Source organism: Hyperolius riggenbachi, chromosome 12, assembly GCF_040937935.1.
Source record: "Hyperolius riggenbachi isolate aHypRig1 chromosome 12, aHypRig1.pri, whole genome shotgun sequence".
Classification (NCBI taxonomy): domain Eukaryota; kingdom Metazoa; phylum Chordata; class Amphibia; order Anura; family Hyperoliidae; genus Hyperolius; species Hyperolius riggenbachi.
The window spans coordinates 6487287-6503367 of NC_090657.1; the positions used below are offsets into that span (position 1 = coordinate 6487287).

Genomic DNA, 16081 nt, shown 5'->3' on the forward strand with positions numbered 1-16081 from the left:
GCAGCAGTCACCTGAAAATCGCAATGTGGGCAGCAGACACCAGAAAATCGCAATGTAGGCAGCAGTGACCAGAAAATCGTAATGTGGGCAGCAGTCACCAGAAAATCATAATGTGGGCAGCAGACACCTGAAAATCGTAATGTGGGCAGCAGACACCTGAAAATCGCAATGTGGGCAGCAGTGACCAGAAAATCGTAATGTGGGCAGCAGACACCAGAAAATCGTAATGTGGGCAGCAGACACCAGAAAATCGCAATGTGGGCAGCAGACACCTGAAAATCGCAATGTGGGCAGCAGTGACCAGAAAATCGTACTGTGGGCAGCAGACACCAGAAAATCGTAATGTGGGCAGCAGACACCTGAAAATCGTAATGTGGGCAGCAGTCACCTGAAAATCGCAATGTGGGCAGCAGACACCAGAAAATCGCAATGTAGGCAGCAGTGACCAGAAAATCGTAATGTGGGCAGCAGTCACCAGAAAATCATAATGTGGGCAGCAGACACCTGAAAATCGTAATGTGGGCAGCAGACACCTGAAAATCGCAATGTGGGCAGCAGACACCAGAAAATCATAATGTGGGCAGCAGTGACCAGAAACCCCCCTCCCTCACCTAGGGGCCCCCGCTCCAGAATTGCAGCCAGCGGCAAATAATCACTTACCAGCATGACGGAGATGAGATCCGTAGCTCTGCGTGCCGCTGGCTGGTCTGCTCTCTGCTTCCTGAACTGACTGTCCAATCACGCTCTCGCAGTACTTCCTGCGAGAGCGTGATTGGACAGTCAGTTCAGGAACCAGAGCAGACCAGCCAGCGGCACGCAGAGCTACGGATCTCATCTCCGTAACTCATGCCGTTAAGTGATTCTTCCCCGCTGGCTGCAATTCTGGAGAGGGGGGGGAGCGCGGAAGGGGGGCCCCTAGGTGAGGGAGGGGGGGGGGAGGCTTCCGCCCCTCCCCGCCGATCTGTGCACAATGTCCCCCCTTCCTGCGCTTAGCCCCCCTCCTTTTTAGCACTGGGGCCCCCAGGAGGCGGGACGGCCGGGGCCCACCGATGGGACCATCGGTGGTTCGGTGGGCCTGTCCGAGGCTGCCCTGTACTGTATTTCTAAAAAAAAAAAACTATACCAGTCCAACATTGCCGCACACTTCCGCCTTTCCTGCCACTCCTGCTTCTGCCACTCCCTCTTTGTAACAGCCACACCCAGTTGGTGACAGAGAGAGGGAATGGTGTGAGTGTCCTGCTCCCTTCTAGAAGCCACTGCAGGAGTCCAGGCAACTGCCATGACATGGTGGGCTTCCCCCAGAGCCAAATGGAGACCTAAAGAGATGGGAAGGAAACTTTCTTTCTTCTTTATTTTTTATGGAAAGAAGGGCAGTGCTAAAACAAAAATGGTTTGAAGAGCTCACTGGGCCAGATGGATCAAAGCATTGCCGACTGTCTTTTCTTCTTAAACAGTTCTAACCGGCAGAGATACTGTTCTGCATGATAATAAGAAACTTCTCAAATCCTACGTAATAGTGTCAGTTTAGCGTGGATTTCTAGAGCTGCACTACAGCTAAGAAAAGTACAAATCCATCCCTTAACTGCTGCAGATTAAGAAGTGCTTAAAGTGAACCTTAAGTCTAAAAAAAAAAATAAAAATGAGTTGTCTCTCTGATCCTCCCGTCCCCGCCGGCGGCTACTTCCAGTTTCGGCGTCACCGGCCGTCAGGCTGGGAACGCGAGTGAGTCTTCGCGTTCCCAGCCACAATATCTCCCCCTATGCTGCTATTGCGCCCTTCCTTGCCGCAATAGCAGTATAGGGGACAATATTGTAACTGGGAATGCAAAGAATCACTCGCGTTCCCAGCCTGTTGGGTCCTGGCGGCGAAACCGGAAGTAGCCACCGGCGGGGACAGGAGGATCGGAGAGACACGGCAAGGGCACTGATCAGCTGCAGGGGGCTGAGGGAAGCCCCAGGTGAGTAAAACTCATTTTTTTTTTAGACTTAAGTGCCTCTTTAATAGCAGTTCTGTAGATGCAGCAATGCAGGCTAGACATGATTTGTGAAGTGCTCCTCCCCCCTGCTGATTCCTGTGACGCTGTTCTGTGCTAAACCCTTCCAGTGCTGGGCATTGATGCAGTACAGCAGATGTATTGGTTACCTCAGCAACAGCAATATCCCTCACACACTGCACTGCCTGAGAGACCTTCCTAACTCCCCCTATTCCTAACCGTTTAAAGGAGAACTATAGAGAGAGGTATATGGAGGCTGCCATATTGATTTCCTTTTAAGCAATACCAGTTGCCTGGCAGCCCTGCTGAGCTATCTTCCTGCAGTAGTGTGAATCACACCAGTAACAAGCATGCAGCTAATCTTGTCAGATCTGACAAAAATGTCAGAAACACCTGTTCTGCTGCATGCTTGTTCAGGGGCTGTGGATAATACTATTAGAGGCAGAGGATCAGCAGAACAGCCAAGCAACTGGTATTGCTTACAAGGAAATAAATATGGCTGCCACCATATACCTCTCACTACAGTTCTCCTTTAAGAAGGAATCTGCACTATTTAGTGATTTCTTAGGCTGTCTGAGACAAAATATTAGCAGGTTTTTAGAAATCCGTGCAGAACTGTCTCAGACACTCTTAATGAATCTTCACCTCTGTCTTTTATTGTAGCACTGTCATAGGAAGCCACATTTACAACAAGTAAAGAACTGTAGTGAAAATAGCATAATTAATTAAATTGTTTATTTTTTTAGAATATTCATTTATAGATTATTTAGTCAGTGTTTGCCCATTGTGTAAAATCTTTCCTCTCCCCGATTTATATCGTGAAATGTATCACTGGTGGTGACATCTTTAGTGAGTGACGTCCTGACGTCAGCCGCCTCCGATCCAGCCCTTAGCGCTGGCTGGAACTGTTTGTTCCGGCTACGCTGGGCTCGGGCGGCTGGGGGGACCCTCTTTCGCCGCTGCACGCGGCGGATCGGCGATCAGGCAGCACACGCGGCTGGCAAAGTGCCGGCTGCGTGTGCTCCTTTTTATTTCATCAAAATCGGCCCAGCAGGGCCTGAGCGGCAGCCTCCGGTGGTGATGGACGAGCTGAGCTCGTCCATACCGCCCGGCTGGTTAAAGTGTACCTGAGGTGACATGTGACATGATGAGATAAACATGTGTATGTACAGTGCAAAACATATTAATAACTAGGCTGTTTTACGTGTTTTATTTTGCTGCCTGAAAGAGTTAATTTCTAGGCATGTAAGTGACAGCTTCTGTCTTGTCTGTACCATTTCGGGAATATAGTAACATCACTGATAAGCAAATTACAGCCATAAAAGTTTTCCTGGCAGAATACAACTTCTGAGGGCAGGGAGAGATAAAATACCTGAACTATTGACCTTTTTATAGCTCTGGGACACTTAATAGGCTGCCACTGATTAGAGACTATATAATATTCAACCGACTTTGTGAATGTTTAAATGTAAAATAAATCCCTGGGATACTTAGTCATTTTTAGGAGTCGGAGGATAAGTACCGTACAGTATAATTGTTTATCTCATCAGTTTGTAATCACCTCAGCTTCACTTAAACTTAGGCTTAGCTTAACTTAACCAGTAACTCAAAAACATACGAATAGGTTAATTGGTTCCACTCTAAATTGGCCCTAGACTGCAACACATACACTACACGAGACATACATAGACATAGGACTATGGTAGGGATTAGATTGTGAGCTCCTCTGAGGGACAGCTAAGTGACAAGACAATATACTATTTACAGCGCTGCAGGAGATGTCAGTGCTATATACATACTAAATAATAACTACTAGTTATCGCTCTGCAGAACGTCATCTGAAGTCCCAGGGACGTAGATATTAGTCTATCGCCGCGATTGCCGCTGTGTCTGTGTCCCATCTGCCCCCCAGGAACCACCTCGGGTTCTCTTTCAGGGTTAAACTACCATGCTGGTTGAAGCTGATTTGACCTGACATTCATGCCATTTATGAATATTGTCATTCCAGGACTGATGTTTCTGCATCGGCTGTGGACCTAGAATATGAAGTTTTTCGAAACAGCAAAATGGCGAACGTCTACAAAGCAGGAGTGCTAAAAAAGGTAATGACAAGACTCTAAATATTGAGGACTAGACTGCTCCTTTGCTAGGGAAAGATGAGGAACTGTGAAACATCTCAAAGTCACATCTCGGAAGAGGTGGGTGTAGATTGAGCATAAACAGAAGTGTAGTTCACTTGCTTGAAAAGCTCGGGAGTATTGCTGCGACACGTGTGCCATTAAAACTTTTCAACCTCATCCACCGGTCTCCTTCGGCTAATTCACAGCACAAGTACCTATTCCCCTTAGGGCCAGTTCACACTAAAACGGATGCAAAACGGAAACGCTAAGCAATGGATCCATTCCATCCGTTTTGCATCTGCTTACAACAAATTCCGCGTCTACCACTTCGCTTCTGTGTCAATCATGTCCGCCCATTCGCATCGCCACTCACCTTATACATTTACATGTTGTTGGACTCAATGTTTATATTGAGAGTAAAGTGTACCAGAGCTGGAATAAAAGTAAACGGTTTATACATACCTGGGGCTTCCTCCAACCCTATGCACATGGATTGCTCGTACGCCGCCGTCCTCCGCTGCCTGCAGCTCTGGTCAGTCTGCGCAAGAGAAGTGCGCCCTCTACGTTTCTCTCCGGCGGCTGCTGGAGAGATACGTAAATAGTGCAGTTCTCTTGCGTCAGACTGTCCGCTACTGGAGGAAGTAACGGGACCCGGTACCAGAGCCAGAGAAGGCGGTGGACGGCGGCGTGTGAGCAATCTGTGCGTATGGGGCTGCAAGAAGCCCCAGGTATGTATAAACCATTCATGGTAGCGATCTGAGCGGATGGGGCAGGAGGACGCCCCAGGTACGTATAAACCATTTACTTTATTCCAGCTCTGGTTTCCTGTAACTTTCAATCCTTTAGAAATGGCTAATAGTGTACAGTCACTGTCAGTGCTGGTCGTAATGGAAAAATCTACGCTTACGGATCATTACGCGTAATTTTATGCTATTACGCAATTACGGTTACGGCGTAGGAATTTATCTACGGTTCATCACTGTAATTACGCGTTAACTTACGCAGTTACGCGTAAGGATACCGTAATGTAGGCGCTTACACTACGATGTTACGCGTAGTGCCGTAATACCCATTAATGCGTATTTTTTGACGCATACGGACACCGTCAATGTGACAGCTATTGCGTACACATCATTCGTATGCGTCAAAACGTACGCTTATATACTGAAGGGCGGGAGAAGATACTATTGGTTGCTTAGGATGTTGACTGATTGGCTACTCTTAGAAAAGGGGAGTTTTTACGTTAGTAATTACGCGTAAGTCTTCGTAAAATTACGCATACCTAGCAATTACGGTAGACAGCGTAATTACGATACCACTTAACTGCTTACGCGTAAGACCGTAAGTTACGCGTAGCGCTTACGCGTAAATTTTCATTGAATTACGATGCGTAATTACGCTCATGCGTAATTTCGGCCCAGCACTGGTCACTGTAACATTGTCATTGTGAAATGCTGCAGCTAAGGAGACTTTGAACTGCTTGAAGTGAAGATGAATATTGCTGTCCATTAGTGGATTGTCCAGAATGATCACATGTTTCTCTTTGTCTATCAGGTGGCTGAAATCAATAAGGCCTCTAAGGATGGTGAGTTTTACATTGTAGTCAGTGACTCCACACGGAAGACTGAGACAAGAGAGGAGGAGGATGGATTTGTATCGGCCTCTCAGTTGCACACGGTTTGTAACAGTATTTTAGTGACATGTACTTTATACTGGTTGAACTCGATGGACGTATGTCTTTTTTCAACCAAAATAACTATGTAACTATGTAACTATGTAAATATGCACCACATTTTAAAGAGTATCTGAAGCCTAAATAAAATAAAAAATAAAACAGATACTTACCTAAGGAGAGGGACAGCTCGGGGTCCCGTAGAACCTCCCCTCTCCTCTCCTCAACCCCTCGTTTCCCCGCAGCCTCCTCTGTTAAAATCTCCCGCTGCAGGAGGCTTCAGAATTCTCCCGAAGACTGGCGGCTCTGTAGTTCGCACGTGCGAGTGTGTGAGAGAGGGCGCTCCTGCGTGCGCAGTGTGGAGCGGTCCGTCTTCAGAAGCCTGAGTGCTCCCAAAGCTTCAGGAGCCCACCTGAAGCGTAAGAGAGCAGTCTCCGACCGACTGCTAACGGGGCAGCCAGGGCAGGAACGATGAGATGAGAAGAGTTTCGCAGGTCTGTGTCAGACAGAGGCGCTTGGCCCAGCTACAGACCTGTACAGTACCTACTCCTACCTATTGCCTGACGAAGTGGGGTCATACCTGCGAAACGCGTTGCATTTTCCCCTGGAGTATGTAAATTAATGTGTTCTGCTAAACTTTGTTGGCGCTTTGAGTCCCCAGGGAGAAAAGCGCTATATAAATATTATTGTTATTGTTATATCTTGTGTCTGTTTGGAGGAGGCAAGCCCACCACTGCCTCCACAAATGTTAAACTTTTTAGACATGTTTATTCTTCTGGCGCCTCTGTATGCCTGGTACATTGTTCTAAATGCACCCTGGGTGGAGGGGTGTCATCCCCTTTTTTCCCCTGATCTATGGACAGCAACTTCTTAATCCTGAGTGGGGTCAGGTGTAATCTCCCCACCCGCCTATACAGTGGTTGCCTGGAGGTAACCCTACTTTGTGAGTATATTTGTATTTAGTCTACCAATTTCATCCCATATTACCAGTACATACTGCACAATATTTGGCTCTTGGTGTCCCTATCTTTATACACAAAATAAATGTGGATGTCATGTATTCCTAAGGAACCATCCCCCCTGAAGGACTGTACTGGTTTTCCATTGAACATGGAAGGTAGTGCTGGGACTGCTTGTTAGCAGAACTCCTGTCAGCCGTAAGCCATTCTTTGTTAGAAGACTACGAAGCATGTCTTTCAGATTGGCACTGAATGTGCGGCTGCACATGATTGATTTGGGAAAGCAGATAGCATTGCACTCATACATGCAAAAACGTGCCCGGAGATTTGGGCGCAGGGCACAGCCGAAAAACGTCTCGCCCTGCTCCTGCAACAGTTCTGTGGTTTAAAGAGAATGCGATGTGGGTTTTAAGAATCCTATTAGCACACAGAGGCTGGGTCTGCATATAATGCCCAGCCTCGGTTGCTATACTGTCTCCCTCCAGGCCCCCCCTGCACTCTGCTGTGCCCCCATATATCATACACCGTGCCAGCGACACGCAGCGCATCCCCAGCCGGCTGTTTACATGTGCCCTATCACTCTCGCCGCTCGCCTCCTCCATATCGCCACTCCCCGCCTGCGTCCCTTACCTCCCCGCTGATTGGAGGGAAGGAATGCAGGCAGGGATCAGCGATATGGAGGAGGAGGGGGAGCGGCGAGAGTGACAGTGTGTATGTAAACAGCCGGCTGCGACACGCTGTGTGTCGCTAGCACGGCTGTGTGATATATGGGGGACAGCAGAGTGCAGGGGGGGCCTGGGGGGAGACAGTATAGCAACAGATGTTGGGCATTATATGCAGACCCAGCCTCTGTGTGCTAATAGTATTATTAATACCCACATCAGGTTCTCTTTAAGGTGACCCTTGGATGTGGTACTTTGGCCTGCTGAAATACCCAATACACTGGCTGTCTTGGCTGGCAATCTGCAGTCAGAATGATTGCTGCAGCAAGATGGAATTCTGCCTATAACTCAGTTGGGCTGGAATTTTGCACCATCATCAGAATAGCATTGTGCATCTATGGAAACCAAATGACTGCTGACTTCAGGTTCTCCCTTCACTCCCACATCTCTGTTCCCTTATTAAATATTTGTGTGACATTTGTGTGCTGAAAGAGGGATGCTAAGCTGTTTCAGGAAATGGTCATTAATGTATATTAGTATGTCTGCAGATTGTAGGTCAGCGAAGGTGTTTACCGGCTTGTAAATCCTGAAAGTACATGGGTACCATTGCCACCTTATGTCGCTGCTCTGCCTTCCCATTTGTTCAGCTATAGGTTATCAGTCACCACTGTAGCAGTGGCAGCCACTGATTAGCAGCCACCACTGTGCCAGCAGCAGTAACAGCCACTGATTAGCAGCAGCCACTGTGCCAGCAGCAGTAACAGCCACTGATTAGCAGCCACCACTGTGCCAGCAGCAGTAACAGCCACTGATTAGCAGCAGCCACTGTGCCAGCAGCAGTAACAGCCACTGATTAGCAGCCACCACTGTGCCAGCAGCAGTAACAGCCACTGATTAGCAGCTGCCACTGTGCCAGCAGCAGTAACAGCCACTGATTAGCAGCCGCCACTGTGCCAGCAGCAGTAACAGCCACTGATTAGCAGCTGCCACTGTGCCAGCAGCAGTAACAGCCACTGATTAGCAGCTGCCACTGTGCCAGCAGCAGTAACAGCCACTGATTAGCAGCCGCCACTGTGCCAGCAGCAGTAACAGCCACTGATTAGCAGCCGCCACTGTGCCAGCAGCAGTAACAGCCACTAATTAGCAGCCACTGTGCCAGCAGCAGTAACAGCCACTGATTAGCAGCTGCCACTGTGCCAGCAGCAGTAACAGCCACTGATTAGCAGCTGCCACTGTTCCACCAGCAAAACAGCCACTGATTAGCAACTGCCACTGTGCCAGCAGCAGTAACAGCCACTGATCAGCAGCTGCTACTGTGCCAGCAGCAGTAACAGCCACTGATTAGCAGGTGCCACTGTGCCAGCAGCAGCAACAGCCACTAATTAGCAGCCACTGTGCCAGCAGCAGTAACAGCCACTGATTAGCAGCTGCCACTTTGCCAGCAGCAGTAACAGCCACTGATTAGCAGGTGCCACTGTGCCAGCAGCAGTAACAGCCACTGATTAGCAGCTGCAACTGTGCCAGCAGCAGCACAGCCACTGATTAGCAGCTGCCACTGTGCCAGCAGCAGTAACAGTCACTGATTAGCAGCTGCCACTGTGCCAGCAGCAGTAACAGCCACTGATTAGCAGCTGCCACTGTGCCAGCAGCAGTAACAGCCACTAATTAGCAGCCACTGTGCCAGCAGCAGTAACAGCCACTGATTAGCAGCTGCCACTGTGCCAGCAGCAGTAACAGCCACTGATTAGCAGCTGCCACTTTGCCAGCAGCAGTAACAGCCACTGATTAGCAGGTGCCACTGTGCCAGCAGCAGTAACAGCCACTGATTAGCAGCAACAGCACAGCCACTGATTAGCAGCTGCAACTGTGCCAGCAGCAGCACAGCCACTGATTAGCAGCTGCCACTGTGCCAGCAGCAGCACAGCCACTGATTAGCAGCTGCCACTGTGCCAGCAGCAGTAACAGTCACTGATTAGCAGCTGCCACTGTGCCAGCAGCAGTAACAGCCACTGATTAGCAGCTGCCACTGTGCCAGCAGCAGTAACAGCCACTAATTAGCAGCCACTGTGCCAGCAGCAGTAACAGCCACTGATTAGCAGCTGCCACTGTGCCAGCAGCAGTAACAGCCACTGATTAGCAGCTGCCACTGTTCCACCAGCAAAACAGCCACTGATTAGCAACTGCCACTGTGCCAGCAGCAGTAACAGCCACTGATCAGCAGCTGCTACTGTGCCAGCAGCAGTAACAGCCACTGATTAGCAGGTGCCACTGTGCCAGCAGCAGCAACAGCCACTAATTAGCAGCCACTGTGCCAGCAGCAGTAACAGCCACTGATTAGCAGCTTCCACTTTGCCAGCAGCAGTAACAGCCACTGATTAGCAGGTGCTACTGTGCCAGCAGCAGTAACAGCCACTGATTAGCAGCAACAGCACAGCCACTGATTAGCAGCTGCAACTGTGCCAGCAGCAGCACAGCCACTGATTAGCAGCTGCCACTGTGCCAGCAGCAGTAACAGTCACTGATTAGCAGCTGCCACTGTGCCAGCAGCAGTAACAGCCACTGATTAGCAGCTGCCACTGTGCTAACGGGTTATTTTGCATAGAAATTTGACAAAATGTCACAGAGATCGTGTACCTAGTGTACCGGCAATCAGCAAAAATTGTGTTGAATTTCGCTAGATCAGCACTCTCAAGAACAGTGATATGGCCCTTGACCTAAATGGTTTGGACATCCCTGTACTAAAATGTAGTTACTGTAATATGATCTTCTTTTTAACATTAACTGGGTAGTTTTGCGTATATAAAACCTTATAGCATGTGTTTGTCCCCTTACAAATAGTTTAAAAGAAAGAGAACGGGAGCACCATCTCTGTTTCAGACTGCAAGCAGTTTACTACAAGACACCAAGCAAACCACAGAGCCACTGCTGGGCGAACACTGTCCGACTGAAACGTTTGAGGCCTCCAGTTCTACATCTTCTCTTGAAAACACTGAAAGCAGCAGTAAAACGTTTAACAGCCCAAGCAAGAAACCACGAATAAGTAAGAAAAAGCAGGAACTGGCATCTGCTGCAGCCAAAGATTCGCAAAACATCTCCAAGTTTTTTTCATCTCAGGGAAATCCCAGCGTCTCAAAAAACACAAAACATAACAGCTGCACTATACGTAAAAACACTTCAAGTGCTCCTACTAAAAACACAGACTCTGCCATTACCTTAGATGTACTGGAAGAGAGCAATAGTAGTGAGGAAGAGCTGCCTTCAGATAGCCTAACTGTCCAGCCATCAAACGCAAATCTTCTACTGCAAAACGACGAGCAGCCACCATCGGGAGTAACGGGTAACTCCAGCACTTTATTAACAGGCACTTTGGAAGTTTTAGATCTTGATCACAAAGTGCAGTTACCTGAATCAAGAACTGAGGATACCTCCGCAACATGGACATTACCAAGCCAGGAGCTGCCTGAGAAGTCTTCATATCAGGAAAAGTTACATGAAGCGGTACAGTCTGATATAGACCACCATAACTCTAGGTAAGCCGCGCTGAATCCATTACAAATCCATACGTTAACCCTTAGACTGCCACCGACGTCTTTAGATGCTGCATAATTGCCGTCTCTGTGCTGCGGACGCCTAAAGACGTTTTCCACCAAAACTACCTCTGCCTGCTGCCAACGTCTTTAAAGAAAACCTGTAATGAGAAAAAGTTCCCCTGGGGGGTCCTCACCTCGGGTGGGGGAAGCCTCTGGATCCTATCGAGGCTTTCCCCGTCCTCCTGTGTCCCACGGCGGCGGCGGAGATAAAGCTCCCAGAATGGCGGGGATGTAAATATTTATCTTCCCGACTCCGGCGCAGATGCAGTATCGGCTCTCCGCTCGGAGATAGGCGGAAATAGCCGATCGCTGTTGGGCCGCTCTACTGCGCAGGCGCAAGTCTCCTGCACAAGTCTCCTGTGCCTGCGTAGTAGAGCGGAACTGACAGAGATCGGCCTATCTCTGTGCAGAGAGCCGCAACAGCGCCCCCCGCTGGAGCCAGGTAAGGTAAATAAATCAGCGCTTATCAGCCTTGTCGGGGGAGGATTGCCAGAGACTTCGGGGGAGCCAGCGCTGGACTGGCTGCAGCTACAGGGGAGGGGTAAGCCTCATTGGGATCCCGAGTCTTGCCCCTACCGAGGTGAGTACCCCCCAGGAGACTTTTTTTTTGTTACAGGTTCTCTTTAAATGTTGCAGAGTTTCCGTATCTATGACGTCTAAAGGCGTTTTCTGCCAAAACTGCTGAATTTACGCATTTTGTTTTTGACTTTTCTGTTTTTGTTTTTTTTTTGTTTTTGTTTTTTTTTTTTGTTTTCTGCTTTTCGGAATAAATGTATGATTGCCTATTAGATTCATCGATGTTGCTCCTATAGTTCTTTATGTGGCTTATTGCACTTCACTATACGCAGGTAGTTAGAGCACTCTTTCCAGTTGGGTAGAGATATGCGAATAAGATGATGCAGAACTATGCAAATGTTGATAAAAATCTAGGCAACTTAAAAAAGGACCAATCCCGTGCTTCCAAGATTGGATGAGCCCATTTACAAGCAGCACAGATTACCATCATTCTGTAACAAATCTCAATTATTTGCCCTCAAACACAATCCATACTGACTAATGCGGAGCATGCAACATGTAGAGCTTGTCAAAACATTCAGTCACCGCTATGCCAAAATAGCTGGCACAGGCAAGTAGCTTTTTTAAAAAAAAAAATAGCTGGCAGCCTAAGGGTTAAGTTTACATTTTATAAAGTCTAAGCATTCAATTAAGAAAGAGGTTCAGTGTTATGCATTTCATATAGAGGACATATTGGGCGTTCTCACCTGTGTTTATGCAGCCAGTAAGTCACAGATGTTCCAGTGCAGATCACTCACAGGTAATGGAAGGACTTTTGAGTGAAACTCTTGTCCACTTGGGGTCAGTTCTAATACTACAAGGCCGTGACCAAACACCACTCCTCCACACTATCCTTGTCTTCTATTGTTAATATTGTAGCACAGGACATACAATGAGGTCCTGATTGGAGGAGTAAAATGGGAGGTCAGTAGTATTTGCTTGCTCAATCCCATGTGTGCAAAACACAAAGAAGGTTTCTTTACATTCCTTTAGGTGAATAAGGAAATAGGTACTTTTAAGGTGCTCCTACATCTAGCGATGATGGGCAGATACAACCAAGAGACAAATCTCTCTCTGATTGAATCGGAGTGTAGAGAGATCTTCTAGCTACCCATACACCACAGACCGATTCCTGATCGATTTCAGCATGACATCTCTTGGGAATCTGCCCCATCCGCTGCCTCGCCGCTGTTCCCCTGGTGTATATGTGTACGGGTTTATACATTACCTGTCCTGTGTCGTCTTCTGAATCCGGCGCTCCTCCATTAGCCCTATACACACCGCCGTGCTATGCGCCAGCAGCGTGTATGGGGTTAATGGAAGAGCGGCGGATACAGAAGACGGATGGGCACCGCGACACAGGACAGGAAATGCTTAAATAACAACATGTACATAATACACTGGGGGAACAGCGTAGGTCGCTCATCCGAATATTGCTCGCTGTTACCGCTGCACAGCCGATTGAGCAAGACAGCCCTATATCTTGCAGCATGTCCAACCGACTCATTTGACCAATTTCAACCCCAAATTGGTTGCATGATCAATCAGGCATGCACTTGGCGGCACTGATTTTCATCCGATTCGATTGATTGATAATCGAATCGGATTGTTGTCCATGTCGCCTGATGTATGGCCACTTTAAGGAAAACTGTACGGTCACGGGGGAAAAATAAATCAATACATTGGAAATTGAGAAGTGAAAAAATAGTAGATCAAGAAAGGATTGATACTCACCATGTCATTTGTTCATATTCTTTGATCCACAATAAACCTGCAGGTAATCATCTTTACTACTGGCAGGCCAGAAAAAAAAAATAAACAGCACCAACTGCTATTATCTATAAACACGCCCACTATCAATGTGAAAGGCTTAGGCCTCGTTCACATCATTTAGCGCAGATGACTGTGCGATCGGAACGCAGCGCGTCCAATCGCACGCCATCTGCGCTATTATGCGCTGCGCTGCAGATCCAATTCATTACAATGAATGGGATCTGCGCTGCGATTCCCAAAAATGCGTGCAGCACGCGATAGCGCAATCGCACTGCTGCGCAGCACATATGATGGGAATGGTAGAAGGGCTGTCTATGCCCTTCTACCGTTCTTGCGTGTCGCACACTATATGCGCTGCCAAAATGCTCACGGCAGCGCGTATAGTCTGAACGAGGCCTAAAAGTTTTTGTTTTTTTTTGCTTGTTTTTTTTTTTTTTTAATAAATAAATATATATGTATATATATATATATATATATATATATATATATATATATATATATATATATATATATATATATATATATGCGCAAAGCACAAAGGGAGATGATGCTTGCTTGGCAGTTGGAAAAAGCCGTTATTTACCACAATGCAACGAGGTTCACTGTCAGGAAACTGTCCTGACATCACACTGTGGGAGGGCTTTCTCCATGATAGCCTCACAGACCCCCGTGATGATCTGTTTGAGAAAAGATAAACATTTCTTATGGAAAAGGGGGTATCGGCTACTGATTAAGGTGAAGTTTAACCCTGGGGAAAAGTTCCTCTTAAAGGTAGAACTCCATGTTTCATTGGATTGGGCACGGAATACATTAGTCATTTACAAGTATATTAGTCACAAAAGTTTTAAAACTTAATTCGTGGCACATCTGATTATCATTATTTTTTTTGTATACCAAGTATATAATCGTGTTACTATGTCCTTTAGAAGAGCTCACATTCTAATCCCAACCATAGTCATAAGGTGCATACACACACGCAATTACTGTACACTGTAAAGTGCTGTACAGATGCATTACTAGCCTACAGGCTAGCGATGTGTTCTGTTGCTATGGAGTGAGGAGGAGGGGCCATGCATGGTGCACAACAAAGCGAGAAGGGTAAGAAAGAGAAAGCTGCTGTCAGTCAAGATGACGCAGCATTCTATATCAGTATGAACAGTAACATAAAAGTCAGTAAACTTTCCTAATACCATGTGTATCGCACACAATGTGCAGTGCGTCATAACTGACAGCAGCGCACATAGTGTGAGCGAGTCCTCCTTCACACTACACAATGCATGCATGGACAGGATTCCGTTCATGCGCTTGTTCCTCATGCACTGCATACACATTTCAGTTCATTATAGTGCGGAGGTCGATGGCCGCAACACATTCAAACCCCACGGGAAATGTCATGTGTTGTGCGATAAAATGTTTGCAGGCGCGTTACACTGCAACACACATTAACACACAGCTGTACTGTGAACAGTAACAAGTCTATGGACTTTCCTGTTACTATGTGGATTGCACACTATGTACAATGTATAGCTGACAGTACCGCACATAGAGTAAATAAACTCTTAAAGTGGATCCTAGATAAACTTTTACTCATTGCATAATTGTGTTCCTTTCATATAGTTTATAGGGCATTCCTCAAGCCAAATACTTTTTTTTATTTTGTTTTACTACTCTAATTCCCTATAAACTAAACAAGGCTTCGCCCACAGCTTCTCCAGCGCCAAGGCACTCTGAGAGCCATGTAGCAAGGGCTTATGGGAGCTCAGTCTGGGCAGGAGGAGGTGTTACTAGCCAGAGATTTCAGAGGCAGAGGGGAGTAGGAGAGAGGAATGAAGTTTTCACAGGCTGAGGGCTGGAGATGCAGTTGCAGATTACCTGTGTGTAATGTGACAAACAGAACATAGCCGCTGTCATTGTATCACAGGAAGAAATAATCATAAACTGTTGAAGCTGTCTGCAGCTAGATATGCTGTATAAACTCTAATCTAAACTTTAGATAAGATCTATAGACAAGTTACTTGTTATAGTTAGTTTTTCATCTCGGATCCACTTTAAAGTGAACCTGAGGTGGCCCCAAAGGAAACATGTATACATACCTGGGGCTTCCTCCAGCTCCCTTCAGGCTAATCGGTCCCTCATCGTCTTTTACCGCCTCCTGGATCCTCCATTTACATCTTCCGTTAATTCGGCCAGTCGGTGCAGACGCAGTACGGCCATGCGCGCTCGGGAGGCCGGGAGTGTTCTGTGCCTGCGCAGTACTACGAGGCGCGCACTACGCCACGCCTGGCCAGATCACCTGGAGCCGGGGGGCGTAAGAGGATGACGAGGGACCGATCAGGCTGGAGGAAGCCCCAGATATGTATACAGTGATCAGCCTGGAGGGGGCTGGAGGAAGCCCCAGGTACCAGGTATGTATACAGTGATCAGCCTGAAGGGGGCTGGAGGAAGCCCCAGGCCTGTATACAGTGATCAGCCTGGAGGGGGCTGGAGGACGCCCCAGGCCTGTATACAGTGATCAGCCTGGAGGGGGCTGGAGGAAGCCCTAGGCCTGTATACAGTGAGCAGCCTGGAGGGGGCTGGAGGAAGCCCCAAGTATGTATACAGTGATCAGCCTGGAGGGGGCTGGAGGAAGCCCCAGGTATGTATACAGTGATCAGCCTGGAGGAAGCCCCAGGTATGTATACAGTGATCAGCCTGAAGGGGACTGGAGGAAGCCCCAGGTATTTATATATTTTCCTTTTGGGCCATCTGCGGTTCACT

The 16081-nt window shown here is 47.6% G+C and overlaps 1 protein-coding gene across 2 annotated transcripts in view; it reads left to right on the forward strand.

Moving 5' to 3' along the window:
- Positions 1 to 16081, forward strand: part of RECQL5 (RecQ like helicase 5) — a 179269-nt gene that overhangs the window by 149511 nt on the left and 13677 nt on the right. For both annotated transcript variants that reach the window (XM_068262699.1, XM_068262698.1), the window contains 3 exons: positions 4002 to 4095; positions 5668 to 5790; positions 10245 to 10936. In XM_068262699.1, the coding sequence (XP_068118800.1) occupies positions 4002 to 4095; positions 5668 to 5790; positions 10245 to 10936 (909 nt within the window). The remainder of the gene's footprint in view (positions 1 to 4001; positions 4096 to 5667; positions 5791 to 10244; positions 10937 to 16081) is intronic.